The sequence below is a fragment of the Aphis gossypii genome, chromosome 2, assembly GCF_020184175.1.
Source record: "Aphis gossypii isolate Hap1 chromosome 2, ASM2018417v2, whole genome shotgun sequence".
In the NCBI taxonomy this organism is placed as follows: Eukaryota; Metazoa; Arthropoda; class Insecta; order Hemiptera; family Aphididae; genus Aphis; species Aphis gossypii.
In genome coordinates, this window is record NC_065531.1 from 81,909,385 (window position 1) to 81,932,651 (window position 23,267).

The 23,267-nt window shown below is 25.4% G+C and overlaps 2 protein-coding genes and 1 long non-coding RNA gene across 5 annotated transcripts; 1 reads left to right on the plus strand and 2 right to left on the minus strand.

Moving 5' to 3' along the window:
* Positions 1–1,554: 1,554 nt before the first annotated feature.
* On the minus strand, positions 1,555–4,181 carry LOC126550376 (uncharacterized). The gene is made up of 3 exons (XR_007604461.1): positions 4,093–4,181; positions 3,786–3,943; positions 1,555–1,736 (listed from the first exon to the last, which is right to left on the minus strand). It is a non-coding gene; the product is annotated as an uncharacterized LOC126550376 (long non-coding RNA).
* LOC114128252 (uncharacterized) lies at positions 3,088–10,848 on the plus strand. 3 transcript variants are annotated; one of them, XM_050201798.1, is made up of 11 exons: positions 3,088–3,264; positions 4,199–4,491; positions 5,317–5,526; positions 5,596–5,761; positions 5,895–6,733; positions 7,080–7,172; positions 7,261–7,346; positions 7,574–7,635; positions 8,340–8,378; positions 8,976–9,151; positions 10,351–10,847. In XM_050201798.1, the coding sequence occupies exons 2-11, from the start codon at positions 4,480–4,482 to the stop codon at positions 10,354–10,356; spliced, it is 1,689 nt and encodes a 562-aa protein (XP_050057755.1). In that variant the 5' UTR covers positions 3,088–3,264; positions 4,199–4,479; the 3' UTR covers positions 10,357–10,847. The 3 variants fall into 3 exon arrangements, with proteins under 3 accessions (XP_050057755.1, XP_050057754.1, XP_050057756.1); XM_050201797.1 differs by having other exon boundaries at positions 3,088–3,239; XM_050201799.1 differs by lacking the exons at positions 3,088–3,264; positions 4,199–4,491 and adding an exon at positions 4,635–4,766 and having other exon boundaries at positions 10,351–10,848.
* Positions 10,849–14,426: 3,578 nt separating this feature from the next.
* On the minus strand, positions 14,427–22,460 carry LOC114121455 (uncharacterized). The gene is made up of 8 exons (XM_027983802.2): positions 21,974–22,460; positions 18,864–19,042; positions 17,223–17,295; positions 16,977–17,140; positions 16,786–16,897; positions 16,482–16,696; positions 15,527–15,695; positions 14,427–15,328 (listed from the first exon to the last, which is right to left on the minus strand). Exons 1-8 carry the CDS (start codon positions 21,993–21,995, stop codon positions 15,237–15,239), a joined length of 1,026 nt encoding a protein of 341 aa, XP_027839603.1. The 5' UTR covers positions 21,996–22,460; the 3' UTR covers positions 14,427–15,236.
* Between the last annotated feature and the right edge of the window lie 807 nt (positions 22,461–23,267).

Below are 23,267 nucleotides of genomic sequence, written 5' to 3' on the forward strand. Positions count from 1 at the left end.
TAGATAAAATTCCATAATATTATGTTTATATTATCATATAATTTAATTTACATAGTATTTTTTTTTTACATTTAGATTCTTTTTGTGCTATTTATAGATATTTTCAATTTTCAGATTTTCTTTTTCAATGTTTTTTTTCCATTATAGGTAATCAATAAAAAAAACATTTACAAGTAATTTTATAGTTGAAAAGTCATAAACAGTTGTCTTTTTATATTTAAAAATTATAAACTAATGAACAAGAATACAAAATTCTTTATAAGTGGGACTCGGATTTTAAATCATAATAAGAAACTTAAATAGCACACAATTTGAAAATCAAAAAAGCATAATTATTTTTTAAAATAGCAAAATAAACATGGACGAAAATTAACGTGAATTAGTTATAAAAATGAATAAAAAATTTTGAAAAAATAATTAACTACCGTGTATTTTCCTAGATTTTCAGTAGTGAAACTGACTCTATTGTCCGACAGAATATTTTTATACGTAGAAAACGAACTCTAGCTACATCCACTGAAGTGATCGGTGCATACTTCATACAAATTACAACACTAAATCTTAAATTTTGAAATGGTCGATATCGATGTTATAGGCATAGTGACCGTATAGGTACTGAGGGCTATATGCAGATCTATAATCTATACGTTTAATACATTAAAATATTAAATAAACAAGCCGATAACGAAAACAATAATAATCAAATGTTCGCATTCTGGGTTTTTACATTTCTTATTAATTATTATTTTTTGTTACAATAGCATAATAAACATATAAAAAAATCACAATTGGAATAATTGAAAAAAGCATTTACATAAAAATAAATTGGTTTATTTAAAATCAGAATGACATGTAACAAATTTATGTATAAAAATTAGATTTCTGTCTCATACATAAAAAAAGATGCATACGTATATCCTTTAAAATCCGAGCCCTTCTTATAAGTTTTCTATTACAAAATATAGTTTACCAAAAAGTTATATTATTCTTTTATAAAGTTTTAAGTTGAAATTTTACGAAATTATTGATATATTTTCTTGTAAAATAACTGAACTATATTATCTCCTTAAATTATTTTTTATATTTTTTAATATTTTGTTGTAATTCTAAAACAATTAACAAATATCCAAAAATAATTGAAATTTATAAATATCATTACCCAGTCAATAAGAGTTGAAAAATAATTTACGTTTATAAGGACTTCCGGTAAAACTTGAGCCACATACCTAATATATTTATATATACTATACTTTTAAAATTGTATTTATATTTTAAATATAGATACTAATACATCCATCATTCAGAAAGAATTTAAAATACATTTAAAATATACTAGGTAGCCGGTTAGTAAAAATTAATTTTATATTTACTAATTTAAAACTATGATATTATACAATTAGGTAATTTCATTTCATTAGGCAATTCAACAATGTGTAAAAGGATTATTCATAATTAATAATTATTGACTATTGTTGTCGACACATATTATCTATATATTATACCTTCGTAAGATTATTGGTACCCTATTTCAAATATTTTTTTTTACTTACTACCTTAAAATGTTACTTATGATGGGCGCCTATGTGTTAGGTCATCAGCACGTTTGTAGATTTTATACTGCAACAGACTAAACATAGTAACGCAAAAATACACTCTGCTATCTTCCCATATGGCATTTCTATACTCAAGCCGTTCGGAGTATACAATAGTTATCCTTACGGCTCCACTGGTTACACCTGTCAAATGTCAAATGCCATATATATAGAGCTACTCATTAGTTATTATTAATAGTTCGGACTGTTCGGAGCACTATACCACTGTCGTAGAACGCTTTGGTACAACCATGGACATAAAACAACCTATAACTTAATACTTAACTCTTGTGAGTTATAAGTTACATGTACCACGTTCACGTGTTTTATACCTATTATACTATATTACCCGAAATAGTCAAATTGCACTTGAGTGGAAAAAAAGTAATGGTCGAACTGCACTCGTTCAATGAAAGAGTTAAAATTTAAGACGGGTTCCCACTATGAACAGTATGATGTATGAACGTTCATGACCAAGGCCGTAGCCAGAAAAATATTTTGGGGGGTTTAAGTATAAATATGTTATAATATGTAATTCTATAACTATTCAATCTTATTTCAAAAAAAATTCGGGGGGGGGGGAGGCTACGGCCTTGTTCATGACGTGTTCACGTTTTAAAAACTTAGTGCAATTCGACCAATATTATCATTATTACCTAGGTACCTATGGTATAATACTCAATGTGCCAATGTGTTATCATTATTGTATTATGTCTAATCTAAATTTTTTACTTGAATTTGTAAACACAATTTTTGGGATTTGATGTTAGACAATATATAACTAGTAACTACCAAGGGGACCCCTTAAATTCGCCACTGTTTATCGGATATCAATAGGTATATCACAATAAACTCTCTACTTACTCTTAAACTGAGGGAGAATTGCTGAACGAAAATTTACCATGCTATAGGTACACGTCTTGTAAGACGAAAACAAAAATTGATGTGGGTTTATAACGTCCTCTTTAGTCGGTATATCTGCCAAATATCCAGTAAGTCGATACATCGAGTTTACACTTGGTAAGCTGCTGGTTTTATCCATGCCTGTTTTATAGGTACTTTGTACTAATTTGATTTACTCATAAGTCATAGTATTATGACTATATGAACCATGAGGTCTATGCTGTATGCCAATCAATAACTTTACAATCGTGTCCGTATAAAATAATCTATTGCGTATTCGCGTCAGTCGCACAAACGACTTCAACAGAAACGGGACCACTATTCGGGTAGGGCAGCAGAAGTGTCATAATTTTACTTAGATATATACATATTAACACATGCGTGGTATACAACATTGCACCCATTACCCTGTACCTATAATCTGTTAATATCGTAAATAAAAATTTTTGCTGCAGCTTTTGTCCACTTTCCCACAGTTTAGTCAGTTTGTCAGTTTGATTGCCATTGGGGTTACCTGTGATTGTTTACATACCATGGTGACCGGTATTATTATTTATTATGTACCTAATATTATTATATGTACATTTGACTACATAGTCGTCATAGTCCATTGGTCTTACTGTCTTAACTCTTAATATTTACTGTTATTAACTTGACTATACGTTTATATACGTCTTTATTCTGTAGAGTGTAGACCGTCACTCGCCCGCAGTCATCATTCCAATCCGAATTCGTCATACGACAGTAGGTACTCATTAGTCATCAGATGGTAAGTATTAAGAGAACGCTACACCCGATTGTGTTGTCTCCGTAAAATGTAAAACCATAGACCTATTAACTAATAGTTAACTGATAATTAGTTAATAGGTCTATGTGTAACACATAGCAAAAACTGTTTTGCACGGGAAAGAACCGAGAAGGCTTAAGTCATAACTAGGAAACGAAATTTTCACCACATAAAAAGGAGAATTTTAGCTGTGAAACATCGTTTTTATTTTTTCGAAATCTAAACTACAAAATAAGTTATTCAATATTAAAAACAATAAATTTAAAAAAAATAATAACTTTTTTAGTATAGGTAAGCGATATCGAAAAAATAAAAACAATATTTCACAGCTTAAGTTCTCCATTATATTATGTGGTGAAAATTTCGTTTCTTAGAACCTTCTCGGTTCTTTCCCGTGAAAAACAGTGTTAGCTATGTTTTACATTTCTAAGACGGAGACAATACATACAGGTGAAACGTCCTCATAAGTTAACATTAAATGTTAACTAAATTTTAGTATTTACCTATTCAGTAATCTTTATTCTTTACTTGCTAGTCCTAGTCGCCACTCGTCCATGACCAATTTAATAAATTGGTATAGATACACCTTGTCCACCAAATTGGACACCAAATTGGTATACACCTTGTCCACGAGTCACGGCTCACGTTTAGTTCGTTATTACTACAGATTTAGATATAAGATAATAATTAATAAATATTGGTTTATTATCTAATGTTTATATCTGTGGTTATTAATATAATAATAAAAATAGCAAGTTATCTGATAGTATAAGACCGTATGACACTATAACGTGTGTACCTAGTACCTACTTTCTTAGTTTCTTATAAGTTATAACCAATGGCAATTTATTTTCCGATATTTTCACTGCGGCCCGGTGAAAAAATATTTTGATTTTTGTCTTTTTGACACTTGTAGATGCGCGGGAAGTGATGACGTGTGTCTCGTACTCTCGTGTCTCATTGTTGAATACCCGTTGGCCGTTACACTATGCAATATTATTAATGGAACGCCAAAACGAACAACAAATCTTAGCGGAGTGTAATTATTAAGTGCTAATCAACTTTTTTGTGTTCGTATAGATATACGATGAATTCGAGATTGTCACTGATGGAAATCAACATACCTACTGTATTAATATAGGTGTAATTGATCTTTTATTTCTTAATCTTCTGAACGCCTGAGCAGCACCGCGAAACATGGATTATAACGTAAGTAAAAAATTAAATAATATATTACTTATAATATTGATTAAGTATATTAACTATAGATTTTAAACGTCCTTGCATTAATGGATTTTTTTTTTTATTTAATTAATTTCACCACCTTACAAAAAGAATGACTAGTTCTATCCAGTGAATAATTTTGAATATTTAGAGTTTTTTTTTTATTTAAGAATATTTCCTACCTAGTACCTACTATTTCTTAGTAGGTGCACGTTTCTTAATTTTAACGTTTATTTGGAGAGTGATATAATTTATTATAGGTAATAATATAATTGAGTACTTTGAAAATTTAGAGTATAATCAATGATTTGAGATGTGTCTGTATTTTCCGTATAATCTGTATTATAATATTAACTATTAATATATATAATTATTAACATAATATTTAAACTTAATAATTAATATTTTATACTGAAATTGCATATTATTTTTTTATATTATATTTGATGTAGGTAGGTACCTACTTATGTTTTACTTTTTAAACTTTAGCTAAGTACCTACGTAATATATCTACCTTGTAGTGCCGGCGCTAGGTTTTTTGCTGCCATGTGCCAATTACCTATAATATGCTGCCATTATATAATTTATATATTTTTATTTATAAAAAATGCCACCCCTAAAATTCCAAAAAAATTGCCATCCTGTGTGATCGCACATGCCTTCCGCTGGTACTACTACCTCGGTACTATATATATTATACTTATGCCCTGATTTATTTGTTCAATGAAATTTGATATTAGGTATTGAATGTCATAGGTAATTTTATTTTATGAAACTTTTTAATAAATATAAGTAATCTGCATTTTTTAGAGTATTGATGAAGATGATGTTGAAAATTTAAGGCTAGCTGCTCTTATGACGATAAAAAAAAAATCATATTTACCAGAAAGTAGAATACAGAAGTCTGAAAAAGATTTTCCTAGTATATTTGCACACAGTAGTAGTTCCTATAATTATTCTACTAAAAACGAAGGAGAATCTACATCAAATAAATTATTCAATAAATATCCATTAAGACGTGTAAATACATTTAAAATTTTAAAAATCTATTGGAATTACATTATTATTAACTAATGATTTTAATTACAGGCAAGTTTTAGAAAATCAGCTTATTCTAATAGTAATTTGATTTCTATTATACCTTCTGACATTAAATGTGATTTTCATACTGATTTAACTAATTCTACTCCTGTGCTTACTTCTGAGGACAAAAATGTTTCAAATATTCCAAATTTGAATAATGAAGCCAATAAAGGTAATTTTTAATAAAATAATACATTTTTTTAATAATTAAAATTTGTTATTAAAGCACATTTATAATAAGTTTAATCTAAGTTGATACATTAATTATTAGGTATATATTTATCTATTAAATATTTGTTTTTCAGTATCTACTAAATTCAGTAGGTTAGAACATGAATCTGATTCTGAAGAAAGTGAAGACAGTGATTTAGAAACATACAAAAAAGAAGAGTCAGATGATAGTGATATTTTATCATTAGGAGAAAAAGATAAAGATCTTGATGATCTCGAAAAGTTAATGGATATTATAGAGGCTGAAATTACTAATAAAGATAATGAATCATCTAAAAAAGAAAGTTCCGAGTTAAAAACAAACAATAATTATGTAGTAAAAAATGCTACTGAATTGAATGTTGGCAAAAATAAACTTATTCCTTTAAATCAACCTAAGATTATTGAAGATTCTAAATTGCAATTAAATCTACCTCCATGTACTTCATTAAAATCATGTGCTATTTTAAAATCTCCAATTCCGTATAATAGAAAGAGATCAACATCACCTTGTATTAAACATTTAAATAGATGTTCTACACAAGTTGACCATTCAAAGCATCAAAGCAAGTCTTCACCTCCAACAAAGTTATCACCGATAAAAGAAAAAAATGTTTCTCCGTTAAAATGTTTTCCTCAAGAAACTCAAGATCCTTCATCATCTTTAAATAAAACGTACAGTGTTTTATCACAAGTTACATTACCTAATATAAGACAATTATCTCCATTTGATAGAATAAGTAGATCTCCTCACAAAAGAAAATCAAGATCACCAAATAATGAAAAATCAAATAGCCCAATAAAAAAACTAAAATCAAGACTAATATCTCCTACTATTCCACGAGTTGATAGTAATGATAACTTGCAGAAAACAATTAAAATTAAATCTATCGAAAAGCAAGAGATAATGAAACAATTTGATTCTATTGTAAAAGTAAGAAAAACAAAATTTGAATCTTAATTAATTTAAAATAAACTATAAAATATAATATAGGAGAAAAGCAATTCTCACTCAGATCAATGTAACAGACAATACAAATTATGGTTTGAAATAAAACCAAAAGCTGTAAAAATGTATTTTATAATTTACATTAAAATCTGTTGTATTTCCTTTACCTAAGCTTAAATTTCCAGTTAGACTAAATCAGTTTTTCAAAATAATAACTGTTTTACTGGCTAATTAATTTGAAAAAAAAACAATAAGAATTGAAGATTCTTTAAATTTCATTATTTTTTTTCTTCACTATTTATAATTAAATTATTTATTTCTCAAATAACAGGTGGCAGATGATAAAAAGCTATGTATACAACATAATGATTCTGTTGATCTGAGAACAGAAATAAAACGACGAAGAGCTCTTCGACTAAATATGGTAACAAATACAAATTAACATTATTTAAATAACCAGCTATTTTAATATTATTTTATTATAATATTATATATATTTGTCAACTTTCTAGAATCATTTGGATGTAAAGAGAAAATCAGAATCACTTTATCCTACTCGGTTATTACAGTCTGCGATTAAAGATGTAGTTGATTCAAGGTAGTATTAAATGTATTTAATATTTATATATATATATATATATATATATATATATATATATATATATAAGTAATGTATATTCACAAAAAGATTTTTATATTTCCATGAGTAAAATTTAATATTTTAAAGAAATGAGATATTAAAATAATAATATGTTTTATTCATAGAAAATTAGCCAATAAAATATAATAAATGTAATTGTAAAAAATAAAATTATCTTTTTATAGTGCCCATGAAGTAAAAAGAGATAAATGTCCTTACAAACTTGGAATTAGATTGGAAACTAAAGGTATGCAATAATTTATAATTTTATTAATTTGAATTAAGAATAATAGTATTTAATATCTAACCAAATAGATTTTATAATATATTTATGTATACTAGCATATTTATATATTTAGCATGTTCTATGTATGAAGGTAGAAGGAAGATATGACCTTGCACTTTTTAATTTTTAATTTAATTTGAAGCCTTGTATTCAAAGTAAAATATATATTATTTTGTACAATTTTTAATAATAATTGTAAGTTTCATAAAGAAATAACAAATGCATTTCTTAGAAATAAAGAAGCAATATACTTATTACTTAATCAAGAATTTAATAATGTATTGATATTATAGGATAAACCAAAAAGAAGAGTTATCTTTTCAGAAAAACCTAAAGCTGTTTTTGTTAAATACACCCTCTAGATTTTAATTTATTTTTGAGATATATAATATGTGTTATTGTCTATAACAGCTAGTAGCTACTATGACATTTTTGTATAGTTTAAAGATGAGACTATTTTTATCTATCGATATATTTATAATTTATCCAAAGTTTATTTTTATTCAATTAGTTAATAAAAACTTAAAAAAAAGTTAGTACTTTTAATTAATCATTTTTGTACTAAATTTTGCAAATCCTATTTACAATCATTGTTATATTTATTTAGTAAATATAAGATATAATATTACAATTATGTTGTATTCAATTTTATTTTATTATTTCAGGCGATTCAATGAGTCGAAGTGTCGTTTTACTTTCAGACAGTAAGTTATTGTTTTTTTCTTTTTTGTTAATATTAAATAAAGATGGACTAATTTGTATTGAACCAGGCCCATAAAATCATGCATTTGTGTATCATATGTATCATATCCAAAACTAAACAAAAAATTATTTTAAGATACCATAATTAAATTATTTGTATTTTATTTTACATTCTTGATATTTCTAGCTTATTTCTTATATTTAACTTTGTTGAAATGTATAGTACTTACTATTAATATTTGTAACAAAACTTGAAAATATGGTATTAAAATATTAAAAAGGCAAAATTCAAGTGTATCACAGTTATACTTGATGAAATTTCAGTTATAAATAGAAAATTTATCAGCAAACTTCATTTAAATTCTTCTAATAATTCAAGACATAGTGTGACTGAATAACCTTTTTGTGACTTCATTCAATACTTTTTTTTTAATGGTAGTAAAGTATTTGCGTTCAACTTATCTTCTAACACAATGCTTATTTCCATCATTCATTTCTTAATTTTTCCTTTCAATTTTTAGTTTCAGTTTTAGATATTTAATTATATAGATTAAGTGTGTATGATGTAATATTCAAAATAAAATATTGTTTTTGTTTAGATCAATATAATAATAGTGATAAATTAGAATTTTCTACAAGTGCAAAGAGACTAAAAAGCAATTTCAAGAAAGAACCATTACATTTGAGAGTAACAAGTATTCATAATAATAACATGAAACTAAAAGGATCAAAGAAGATCATTAGGCAAAATATTAATGTTACAGATATTGATCAGGTATTTGATGTCCTAATCATATGCAATTTTTTTTTAATTTTGTCAATTTTATATAATAATATTATATTTCCATTTTGCATAATCTATATATTTAAAAATTGTTTTTATGGTTTTAACTATAACCAATTCAGGTTAAACTACAAAATAACATAAGCTATAATACCCTTAATACCAATTATTTGTTAATAAGTTATAAGTATATATAAATAGTTTAATAATTAATACACCAAAGCATTGAAACATTTACAAATATCATACAATAATTATTTTATAATTATAATTACAAAATAAAAACAAACAATAATATAATATGTGGTAGTTTTATATAAAACAGCTTTTATTTTATACATTAAAAATATTTGAAAATAAATTATTTTATGAATTTGATGTTTTTAATTTATATTAAATATTTTTTGTTTTTTTTTTTTTTTGAAATAATTAACTCCTATAGTAATATGATATGTTTGAATGTTATAGGTAAATTAATTTTTATTTCTATTGTTTATTGATTATTTTGAATAAGCAGATTACGGATAATCAAATATTTAAAACTAATTCTAATTCAAAATTATTTATATTTTTGATAATTTATGTACATGTTCGTATTTAACTTACTTACCTACTAAATTTTCTAGCTATCCCTTATAATCCTAACTATTGTAATTATTTATATAACTTGTATATTAATGTTTTTATTCTATTGTATTTGTTTATTTCTTTCTTGTTTATTATGGCATAATATTTATTCAGTACTAGAACCATTTATAATTTTTTTGTATATTATAATATACATTTTTCTTGTAACATTGTATGTGTTGAATAGTTGAAAAAGATATGATAGTAGGTGAATAAATAATAATAATGAAAAACGGACAACACCATTTTGAAACTACATTATATTTTTACATCTTTTGTAATTTAAAATTTGTCAGTAAAATGCCTAATTAATAATACAATTATTATTGATTTTGTGTTTTGTTTCAATGGGCATACCATTTACAGCTGTTTTACCCATGTATTATAGTAATAAGGCTTACACATACATCCATATATTTTTCTTTTTGTTAAACAGATTACGATATATTTTTATTTTGCTTACAATTGTAATACCAATTTGAAATTTGTAACGCTAATTTTGTATGCGAACAGAGTAATGTCAATTTTTAACCATAATATGAATTTTTATATGTTGGTCACAGATGTAAATATTCACAACCATATTCTTCAGTATAACACTAGTGGAAGCGTGTTTTATAATTTTGGTCATTATGTATATTAGATTCATTTTGACATTTTCTACTTGGATGACAATCAACTTTGTACGCTTAAAATGTTTTGGTGCTGTATATTTATATATATTTTATGTCATCAAAGTTTCAACTTAAACATTCTTAATTTATTTGTTATTAAATGTGTAGTTAAGTTAAAATATTTGTTTTTTTTTTTAATCAAGTTCACAAATTGTATTTTTAACTTTTATCATCTTTAAACTTCTGTTGATTAACTAAAAAGATAATTTAATAATAAAAAAAAATTGTTACTTTATTGCATGTATTTAACATGTACCTATACATTATAGTTATATTATTTAAATACCAACATGCCAACAGTTTTCTAACTTGTGAAAAAAAAAATTGTCAAGACTACTATTGTTTCAATTAAATTAATTTTGTATTAAAAATTAAATTTGTAAATTACTATAGCTTACTAATTACATATTTTATCGGTTGTTGTTTTTTTTTTTTTGTTTGTTTTGTTATTAGTTTATTACAGAAAAATGACTAACTTGTTATTAAATATTTTGTATTCCGAAAAAGTGTTTTATTTCATGTTATGTTCCTAATTTATTTTAAATTTATTACGTAAAGACCTGATTATTTTTATTTAGTTGTGACCTCAAAATAATTAATAATATACAGGTTACAGCTTGATTATGGCTTATACTTTTTGTTTTATTTTGAATTTATTTATTATTTCAATTGAATGTTTGTTATATACTTATATCGGTTTTTTATTGAATTGCATATGACAGGTCTCTGATTAATAGTAGAATTAAGACCTATTAAATGTAAAACAAGATTTCGAAGAAAGAAATGTGACTGAAGAAAAAGTTGGATAGTAATGGGTAAATCACAGGTAGAGTACACGTAAGCTGTAAGCAATATATCACGTGCTACACTAGCACTGAAATGTTTGGTCCATAATAGAAGGTTGCCATAACAGTTCCATCCCACATCTAATGATTAAATTCTAAATGTAATTGAATGATTAATTAATTATTTTTTATGATCTGTACTTACCCATGGTGATGCTAATAACATTAAATTATGATTAAATATTATTCATTTTTATTTTTCAACTAACCTATAGGATTTTGGACATGGTGACATAGCGTAGAGAAAACCTTCAATTTTAATAAATACATGGTAATTTTACTATTTCACTAAATAATATTAATTAATTAAGATTAATAATTTTAAAATTTTAATCCTAGCAATCATGATATTGTTTATTAAATCTAAATAAATAAATAACATGTATTCATAATATGATAATATATTAATTAGTGTGATCAATGTGAAAAAATATCACAAATAGAAATCAAAATATCTATTATATAAAGAATATTTTTGTTCAGCAAAAAAGTTAACAGAGACTTGTAGGTCGGGTGTAGCAGATCAAGAAGTGTTGATTTTTCTGCTCAGAATTTTATTGTACAATAAAATATGTTTGTATATTTTGTTAGTTGGAAAAATAATATTTCTATAGACATGGTAGCTGGTGTAAATACCTACCCATCAGTGATTTAGTGGAAGTTGTATGGTATGCAAAAGATATATTATGAGAATGACACTATTGACACTAATAGCTGCTAGCTGTTGGAATGAGGTTTAAAAATAGATTTATGTGTTTTAATTAAGTTTAGAATAATAATAATTATTTTTTTTTTAAAAAAAAAGTAATAATAAATTTAAAATTAATTTATCACATCGAAAATATTGCAATTCTCATCCTTGTTGAAAAACTTAACAATTTCATTGATAATTTTTTGTTTATTACTATAGATACTTGACTTTAATAGACATAATTATATAACTATAAATTTATGAACTTAATAGTTTGTACAATTAATATAAAATAAAATATTATATGTTCGAATGCCTAGAGGTTTGAAGAAATACCAAGACTATTATAAATTTATTGATAAATATTGAAGAATTATGTAACACACAGTACAATGTTTATGATACCTAACTATATTTACACAGGATAAACTTAACATAATACAATATTAATGCGCTAAAATTTTAAATTTTGTATTAATAGTTAAAAAAAAAACGTACCAAAAAAAAAAAAAAAAATCAATATAATATGTCATTGTTTTTATTATTTTTTGATTTGGGCCATATACAAATAAATGTCATGGGCCCCAGCCCCCCAGTTTGACGAATGATCTACGTCTACATTTTTGTAATGCGTTAGGATAATTTCAACAGAAACCAGAAAAATTAGATATTAATGATCTTGGTGTTTCTATAGAACTGTTGTGTGCTAGATCTTTTTGGAAATAAAATAATTTAAAAGTTTAATATATTTCTTGTATCGAAAACAAAATAAATATGGTCAGAATAAACTATATAGGTCTTATAGAAGTTATTTTAACAATATTAAAATGTAGGTATTCATGTAATATAATGACTTATCTATTAAAGCTGCAATCATGAGTTTAAAAATGCATAAATAGCTTTGAACATCGGTATAACTTTGAGTACATAGAGCAGTAACTATAACAAAACTAATTAAACTATTGAAAAAAATATGAAACACGTTAATAAGTATATTATGAATAACTACCCACTTAAATAATTGTTTGTACACCTATTATTTAAAATATATTTTATTTCATAACTGGATGTACTTATTATAAAATATTATATGAGTGAAAACACTTAGTGTTTGTAAGTTATTAAAACACAGTTATCTTTCTATTGTTTTCTGTTTTGAATCATTATGGTAATTTGGCTACAACTGTATTTTCTCTTATAAATCGAGAATAAACTCAATAATTCAATAATTTTTTTTTTATTCAAACTATCGTTTTTTAAATATTAACAAAAAAAAAAAATATATATATATTTACACAATAATATTGTATATATTAGTATTATTCTGTACATGATGTATAATTTGATTTTGTTATTTGGGATATAAACAATATGATACTATATGTAAAAAGGAAATTAAAATGTGATTGTAAATAATGGTAGGTTATTTTTTATTATAGTAATTATTAATTTATTATTATTTTTTTTTACCCTAAATAAAATAAACTATTAAGTACTATTATATAAAACTTATTAAAAAAACATAGTAGTATGGTAATAGCATACTAAAATATCTGAACATTTAGGAACTTAGTCTTCTTTCATCCTTTAAATCAAGCTCTATATTAAGTAATCCTTACAAACTATTTAAAGAGCAAGAGAAACTCATAAATATGATGTAAGAGAAACATAATATCAATAACAAAACATAAATTCTCAGCAATTAGAGAAACTCTAGGATAATGTGTTTAAATCAATTTAGGATTATTGGTATACTTAAAGCAAATCAAAATAATATTATTGAAGAAATATACATACTAAATATAATTTTAAAAATATAAACATTTTATAAGTTATTGATATACTATTACATACATTCTACTTAGAGGTGAAATATTAATAAATTACTCAATATATAATAGCTAATTTCTAATTAATAAAAAAAAATCTTTTTACAACTCATTGCAAAGACCCAAATTATTTAATCAAAGATATTATTAACATATTTTTGGTTTTGTAAATTTCTGCTCACCTTAAGACAGTGGTTCTCAAACTGTGGTACGCGTAAGGCCAAATGGTGGTAGAACAGAAAATTAAAAATAAATATTAGATTCTGATCTCATTGAAAATTCGATTAATAATTCATATCTTATTTTAAAAAACTAATGAATAAAAACAATTATATTGTAGTATTTTACTACCTTATTATTTAAAATAAATGTATTTAACTAAAAAGTAAAGTATTTAATTGTACAATTTAGATCGTTCTATTTTTAATCATTAGCGGTATGTGCCTGATTAATAATACACCTAAGTCAGGGGTCTCCAACCTACGGCCCGCCAAGCTTTTTGCACCGGCCCACCAAGCTAATTAATGTTTTGAAATGTAAAACAAATTTTGAATTATAAAATAAAAAATTACATAAATAAACATACATTTTTTAAATAAATCTTATCTATTTCTTAGTTTCATAACAACCTATCTATTCCTAGATAGACAACAATTTTTTTTTTTTTTTTTAGACAACACATTTCTAAAAATTTTGGCCCGCGATGCCAAAGCATATACCAAATTTGGCTCACCGTAAAAAAAGGTTGGAGACCCCTGACCTAAGTGGTACCCCAAAATAATAGTTTCGAGAACAGCTGCCTTGAGATATTATTCGGAGTACTAGAAAATTCCTTTTTGTCCATTTCCATCTTAGATAAAATAGCGTGAGCAATCCTAACTAATCATTTCTTAAGACACTGAGTGGTAGTTACAGGATTAGAATTTTGAGGTTAATATTTATGTTAATTACTTCTATCAAAAAAATTATGACATTCAATTTTCAAGGGCAGTTGTTGCCTGGGAAATTGATGGCTGAGTATACGATAGCAACAAAATGGCAAATTTCTAATCTGAATGTATAGATTCTAATATGTAATTTGTAATATTTTAAGTAATATTTTATCCCAAGTATATTAATAGTCAAACAATTTGTATAAACATAAACTTATATATATAACTGATAAACTTTAGAAATAGGGGTAGGGGGGGTTCTAATTCAACATACATTAAGTATATTAATTAACTTGATATTTTTATGAAGAAACAAAAATAAATATTAAAATTAAAATTAATACTATGTCCGTATAATAATGATCTCATAAGTATTCTAATAGATAATAAAAAAAAATAAATACAAGTGACTAATAAAAATATCTAGTACACAAATGTATATTATTATAATTTATAAACATGATGAATTGTTAATAAGTTAATTATTATCTATGGCATGGAAATCAAATTTCCAAAAATATTTGATTGCTGCAATACAACATTCCTTTTTGGCTGCTTTTTTTGTTGATCCTATAAAATATAAATGCATAGTCATAAACTAACAATAATTTTTTTAGTATAAATACTTATTAATCTAAACAAAATTTGTTATATACATTTTTATAAAAAAAATCATACAACAAATCAGTGTTTACATTAAATGGAATTTTGAATTCTTTGTACTTGTAAAACATAACATATTAGGTATAATGTTACAGAGAATATTACCTTGTCCACTAAATGGAATATCATCTATTACACATGTTACTTGAAAGAGTGATGGAGTCTTTGCACTTATTACAACTTCAGTAAATTTTACACCTGGCTTTAATTGATTTATTAACTGTATTGGATTACAGTTTTGCGGGTTTTCAGGAAACTTTCTCATAGCACCAGTCTAAAATAAAAGAGATTAAGTTAAAAAAAAAATATAATATAATGTATTGTGTGAATGAATTTAAAAATCACCAGTAACAAAACATGATATTGAATTTATATTAAAATTGTTATTAAAAAGGGGTAATAAAGGGGATAAGATAGTAATATATAGATACTGCATATTTGTTATTAAATTTTCAACCTCAACAGTTTTAGTAAAACTATCATTGCCATTTTTATATTGTCTAATAATGTCATATAAACTTTAAATGGAAAATTATGTACTTCAAACGCCTTGTAGATTTCAACATACCAATACAAGTACAACCATTGACTGTGTAATATTATATTTATTTGAGTTGTTTTAAAGAGTATACGACAAATTTTATTTTTTATTATTTTATTAAAAAAGTTTATTTCTTGGTAAAAGTAGTAGTATAGAGTAGTGGTATATATATTATAAATATACTTTTATAGATATTTAGTAAGTCATTAAAAAGTAATGTAAGTAAAAATGTTATAGGTTTGTATCAATACCCCTAAAATTAAAGGTTGACATAAATAATAATTTAAAATGCAGCAAAAATTACATTTTTTTTTTACATTATTGTTATAGGCAATATGTATACACTATTCTTAAAACTATACAATATTACAAATATTATAAAACCAACTAATATTTTAATAATAATAATTAAAAAAATCAATAAAAATCCTGCCAATTTTACCTTCTGTCCCAACAACTTCAAAATCAATCAATTTGTAACAATTACTGTTAGTTTAGAGTAAATAAACAGTTATTCACCTTAGGTTGTGGTTTGATGACAGTTAATGCTTCTTGTACAGAATTAGTTCTTGTAACAGCAGGCTGTAGATCCCAGTGATTTATTAAGTTATGCATAGCTAAAGAAGCAAAATGTGGCCATGGGAAATCCTCTTGAGGGGGTCCTTTAGCTTTAGATACTGAACCGTTTTCTCCAGCTTCTGTCTCAACATTCATGGGAGATTCTTCTTTTTTTTCTAATTAAATTTATAATAATATTTATACATACATGTATATATTATATGAACAATATTAAAAGTTAACCAGTTCAACACTTTTAAATTACCAGTTCGTTCATTTATTTTTTTTGCCAACATAATACGCAAGAAGTTTTCACATGCCTTCTGTTTGGCTTGAGTCTTGGAAATATGATTTCCAGAATACAATTTACCATCAATCTACATTTTTTTTTTAAAGAATAATTATTAATTATTAGGTACATTATTTCACAAAGCACAAAATAAAATTATATTTTACCTCAAGAGTAGCTGTATAACTCATAACATTATGAAGTGGATTCTCTTGTAAGTGAATTGGTACATCTTTGAACAACTCAGAAAATACCATCAATGGGCTTTTGGGACATACTAAACGACGCATTCTAGCATTCAGTCGCTTCTTCCGTTCTTTCTTACTAATTTCTGTTATAAAAATAAATTCAAAAATGTAAAACAACCATTTAACTAAAACAACGATAAATTTATTTAAAAAGCATTGACATACTACGTTTAACTGGCCATTTTACATCAGTCTTCTCATTGTTTGATTTGTCTCCATCAACTTTTATCTGTTTATTCTATATATATCCAATGAGACAACATAAGCAATTTTTATAAACGCGGCGAAGAAGTATTTTCAGTTTGCGCAAGACACATATACTTTAGCAGATAATAGATTAAAACAGTTTAGCATAAATAATAAAAATAATAATAATATTTAAATTGTATTAATTGTTTAATCTGCCAAGGTCTATGTAGTTACAAAAAAGCTATGGCACCATCCATCACAAATGATGATAAAATATCAACGACTTAGACTGTAAATAAACACAAAATTTGTGTAGATTTATAGAATCCTATTGGTCAGATGATATAAAAACTATGGCATCAAATTAATGGTTGGGTTTACTAGTTGCCAATTAGGATACATTGAAATTTTAAAATGATTTAATATTGACAATGGAATTAATTTGTTGATTAATAACTACTTAAATTGTTTTTTCTTTCAGATAATTTATTATATCAATATGAATCATATTGGGAATTTTATATTTGTATAAAAATAATATCCTTCCATCTCAATAATGTTCTAATCAATTGGACTTTTAGCCTATATTCTTATTGTGTTAATGATACAGATTGTATAATATTTGTAAAAAACAAAATATATATATAAATAATAAGTATTATTGGCAACAAGTAATAGCTTCAACCACACTGAATTTACAACACCGCAACAAATTTTAAGCTTAGCTGTCTCACGTTTATGCGAGAAACCCCAGGAATAATATTTGCAATCTTTAATCCGAAAATGATATGGATTGATCAAATCTGCACTACGACTGAAACCACTCTGAAATAGATGTACTATAAGTTTTAAATTATTTTCTAAACATTTCTATTAGAGAGTAAAATTTGGTTTACTGAAATGAATATTCTTCATTAGGTTTAATTACTAGTCCTCAGTACCGTAACTAGAGGTTGGCGAGATGGGCACGATAATGTAAGGGGTGGGTAAATAAAAATGTTTTTTTTTTTGTAACTTGGTTTTAAGACTCGATCATTTAAAAAATATGCCATGGCAGTATTTTGATTAACACGTAAAAATGTAATATTATTATATTTATAAAAAAATATAGAAACCTACCATGAAATAAAATAAAAATAAGCGCCAAAATAAAATTTGACAAGGGCGCCATGGAGGGCAGTTACGGCACTGCTAGTGCTAGATTTATTTCAATAATTACTATAATTAGTGATTTGTGCAATTTTTATTTTATATACCTACCCATTTAAAGGGTAAATATACTAACTAGTAATATTTTTTCATGTAATTGGTACCTGCTTTAGATATTCAAAGTGAAGTAACCATTTTTTTATGAAATAGCAAAAAAATCACTAAATGAATTTATAAAATACCGGCAATATAAACAGTTACCTTATACATTTAATATTTGACCATTAACTTATTTTAAAACTTTGATTATACGCTAATTAAAAGTAGATATATTTTAATTTAAAAAAGTACATATTAACAAGACTAATATTGTATAAATGTACCTAAATCAATAAGTGTAGATACTTCATATTGAGTAACAAATATTTACGATACAATTGAAACTAATTTTAAAAATAAGAAGCTTACTGGATTTGTTACACAATTTGTCACAGGAGGCATTGTTAGCTGCTGTTGTAGCTGTGGTGGTGGTGGTGGTGGTGGTTGTTGTAGCGATAGTGATGGAGGTGGTTGTTGTGGGGGCGGAAGTTGTTGTTTGAAAGTTTCAACTTTTCCGATATTATACTGATTACATTGACTATTGCTACCTTTAAAATAAAAAATTAATAGTTTATTAGTAAGTATTAAAATTAGATTAAATCATCATTATTGTCTTGCATATAACAAGTATATTTACTAATTTGGGTTCAAATTATAGACTAAAAATAAAATAAGGTGTATTAAACAATTTTTAAAGTATTGAATTATTTTACTCAATTTTAAATACTCAGTTATCACATTATAATCAACCTTATATATTTAAGTCTTAGATCTTAGACTATAATTGCAACCAAACAAATATGTAGTTGGTGACTTCACATACCGCAAAGTGATTTCACACTAACTAGCAACAGCTATTGGCGTTTCATTTAAAAACAAATAATTTTACTTAACATAAGACTTTTTATTATTAAAATACTTATCATTTGTATTCATTTAATGATAAAATTAAAGCAAAAATGTTCACACTATTTGTGTTTATAGATTACTAAGATATTTTGGTGTTTATATTAGCTACATGTGGAGTCACTAACCACGTGTTTAGCTATAACTCTGGTTTTGTTCTACAAATACAATCGCCTAGCCTATCTAGCTATTAATTTCCAAGCTTATTTAAGGATCAATTTTTTAATTAAATTATTAGGAGAAAATGAGATCGCTTTATAATTTTCTTCAATAATTAAGGTAAGATGTATAAACAATAATTCTTAAGTTTTTAATTATTTTTTTTATTTATTCCAATATTATACGTGGAATAGGGTGGATTGACATCTACGGATAATCTGCAAAATTAAAATTCAAATAAAAATGTTATAGTTACATATTATATGTAATAGTAAAAAAATTAAATCATGTAATTTAAAATAGTATTTCAGGAAGATTACGGATAATCGAGAGTACACTGTATTGGTTTTAAATAAGTCACTTACGTCAACTATAACACGAATAAAATTTATGAATATTAATTATTTAAAATTGAAAGAAGAATCAAGAATAGTCACATTTTATTTATCGCCGTAACAATATTTGTATAGGAATAATATATTATATTTTTTAAGTCAACAAACTGTATGTAAGAAATAATAAAATAAAATATTAAATTCATATTTTGAATATTAAGCTTGCCACTAATAATGCTTAAAAAAATCTAAAAAAATACTGAGATGTATTATTTCAAATATTACCAACCATACACAATAAAACCAAAAATAATTAAGTAGGTATCTAAATCTTTACTACCAAAACATTAAAGTTTTTAGTCTTCTACTTTTAGTATATTATACAACAATATTTTGAATCAGTCAATAAAATGACAGTGCTTAAATAACACTAACACTTTACCCAATTTGACAAGTATTTCCTAACTTTCTAAAACATATTTTGTGGTAAATTTGAAGTGTTTTAAAAAATCCATTTATTTAAGTCTAAAATAATGATTTAGTTAATTCAAATAGGTATTACTTTGAAAAACAATATAAATTTATGCATAGTAATCTAAATAAAATCATAAAAAAAAAAAAAAAAAAAAAACTGTTTATACTTATAATACTTTAATATGTAGATATATCCAAATTATAATAAGCAAAATATTCTTGAAAATATTATAATCCATAAATTCAATATATAAGTAACATATTACTTATAATTTAAATATCTACACGTACCTAATCAATTCAACATAATATATTGTACTTTTAATGCAGTATTTAGAATCTTATATAAGAATTAGAAATAATTTCTGGTTGATTACAAATATTTTGCACGTGACAAGTACATATCTGGCAACTCAATTGATAAGAAACTTTGGATATTGAGATTTGTTTCATAATTGATCAGAGCTTGAAAGTTCATGAATCAAATATAATTGCTATTAGGTTGTATTATAAGTGACATACACATTTTTTTAAGGTGCCAAAATCAAGTAGGTAATATGAAATTTTATTTTGTTTATAACGCATATTTTGAATAATTGACATAGTTGTTCATGTGTTTTTATGAAAATTTGCTAAGAACAAAAGAACAAATTATACAAAAATGGACACAACTTTATTAAGCTATACAAATTGTAACATGAATAATAAGGTCTGAGAAACCTGCAGAAGTTTTTAATCCAGTAGTTAGCAATAAATAGTTATAAATGGTTATCAAAAATAAACCATAACACTCCCATCATTGAGGGATATCATGGAATCAGGCGCGTAGCCAGGGGGGAGGGTGTTACAGGTATAGTAACAACCCTTCTCAGCCATGGTATACTATTATCAAGATAAAGATGCATCATTTATCTTAAATTGATATATGATAAATGTGAAAAATTTAAATATACATTAAGTAATCAATTTTGTGTGTATAATTTTGAATAACACCCCCCCCCGCATCTTAAAAATATTTAGCTACGCACCTGCATGGAATACTTCTTAAAAAGGTTGAAATGCAGACACTCTATTGTGGATATAAAAAAGTAATAGTTAATTGATATTTAAAACTAGTTAGGTCTATTGTTATGATGTGTGTAGTAGGTAGGTATTATAAATCTAGTAATTTATTGAGTTTAAAAGTCAATATGTACAATCTAAAAAATTAGGTATCTACATCATATTATTAGGTATGCAATAATCATTATGATAATAACAATACAAAAGAAAAATGTGAATATTATCAAAAACAAAATGCTCTAAAACTTAATGAATTAAAATGATTAATTGATGCATATAATATTTTATACTTAGGAGTTATTATTGCATAGTTAATTTAATGTTTTTTATTGCATAGGTATTTAAGCAAATCGAAGGTTATATAGTCCTAACTAACAATCCCCAACGATTAAACTGACAAGAAACAAAAATATTGCAGTCTTTATAACACAAAAAAAATGCTCTAGTTGTAGATTTGATGTGGTCACGACACTACACGGGAGTGGCGTCTGTCCCTAGGGGTCAAAAAAATAAAAATAAGTAACAAAAATCGATTTTCCATACTTGAACTTCTTGTGTTGTACATGGTCTATTTTTCACAACGATATTATAAACGACGATCTTGCGAATAGTCTGAGTAGAACACTCGTTCCTGAAGATTGGAAACGCCGAGGTCTCGGTCGGATTGAACAATATAATATACTCTAGACACTACTCCTATAAGATAAGCTATGAATGGACCGTAGGCGTCTTGAGTACTTGAACGTTGAATTGTATCAACAACGGTCCTTATCCACTTGTTCAAAGGACAGGATTTCTGAATTCCAAACTCCGATAGTGACAATATTTGGTAGCCTACTAACTAGTAAAATAGTAAGTAACACAGTCCACAGATAGTACTACAATAGAACTATTCGCCTGTTTTATGCGCAGTACAGTAAGTAGTAAGCACTAAGCAATGCTGTAGTGCAATAGCAATTTTGCGTGTAACAAATAAAATATAAATTACGAGTTACGACCGAGAAGTAAACAAAAAAATTGAAAATAAAGATCAACAATCTAACCTCTAGTATCACGAGACCGCGTTTGGTAATTTCGGTAGATACCATACATGTTTTTTTTATATCATCGTTGGTAGGATTGGTATGATCGCCTGTCACTGTGCGTTGTAACCATGGTTAATAAAAGAGTAACCGCAACCTTATAGGAGATAAGGACATCTGGGACACTCACAGATGTATAAAAGTACTAAGTAATATAAATATTTTTATACATTTGTGGGGACACTTTCCTATTTAACAATTTAGTAATCGATTGCTTAAGGAGGATATTTTAGTTGTTTTTCGGCGATATTTTATTTTATGGGGCGCTTCAAACAGAATTTTATTAGGTTATGTAAAAAATTTAAATTTAGCGACAAACGAAAAACAATTTCACAACAAATTATAATTATTGTAATTGAAACCAGAAATATTATATATTCATATAAAATATCCTTATATATGTATTTATATATAAAATAACAGGCTTTTATTATGTACCCATTTTGTTATGACGCTATTAAAATTTTTTTTCACAGAATTGTTCCAAATACCTCCTTAAGTGTCAACACGTCGCCTGATTTTAAAAATTTTGATTTTAAAAGGTTGAAATCGGTAAAAAAAAATTATAAAATAAGTCAGGTTGTTTTATAAAACCATATAAAAAAATAAAATAAAATAAATTAATTTAATAAGTCAGATTGTATTGTATTAACCACGAGATGGCACATTATTGTACTTTATCCACCATCGTAAAAAACTACGGTAGTAAATTTTCCTGAATGTAAACCCTCCCCGGTCAACATTATGGGTGAAAA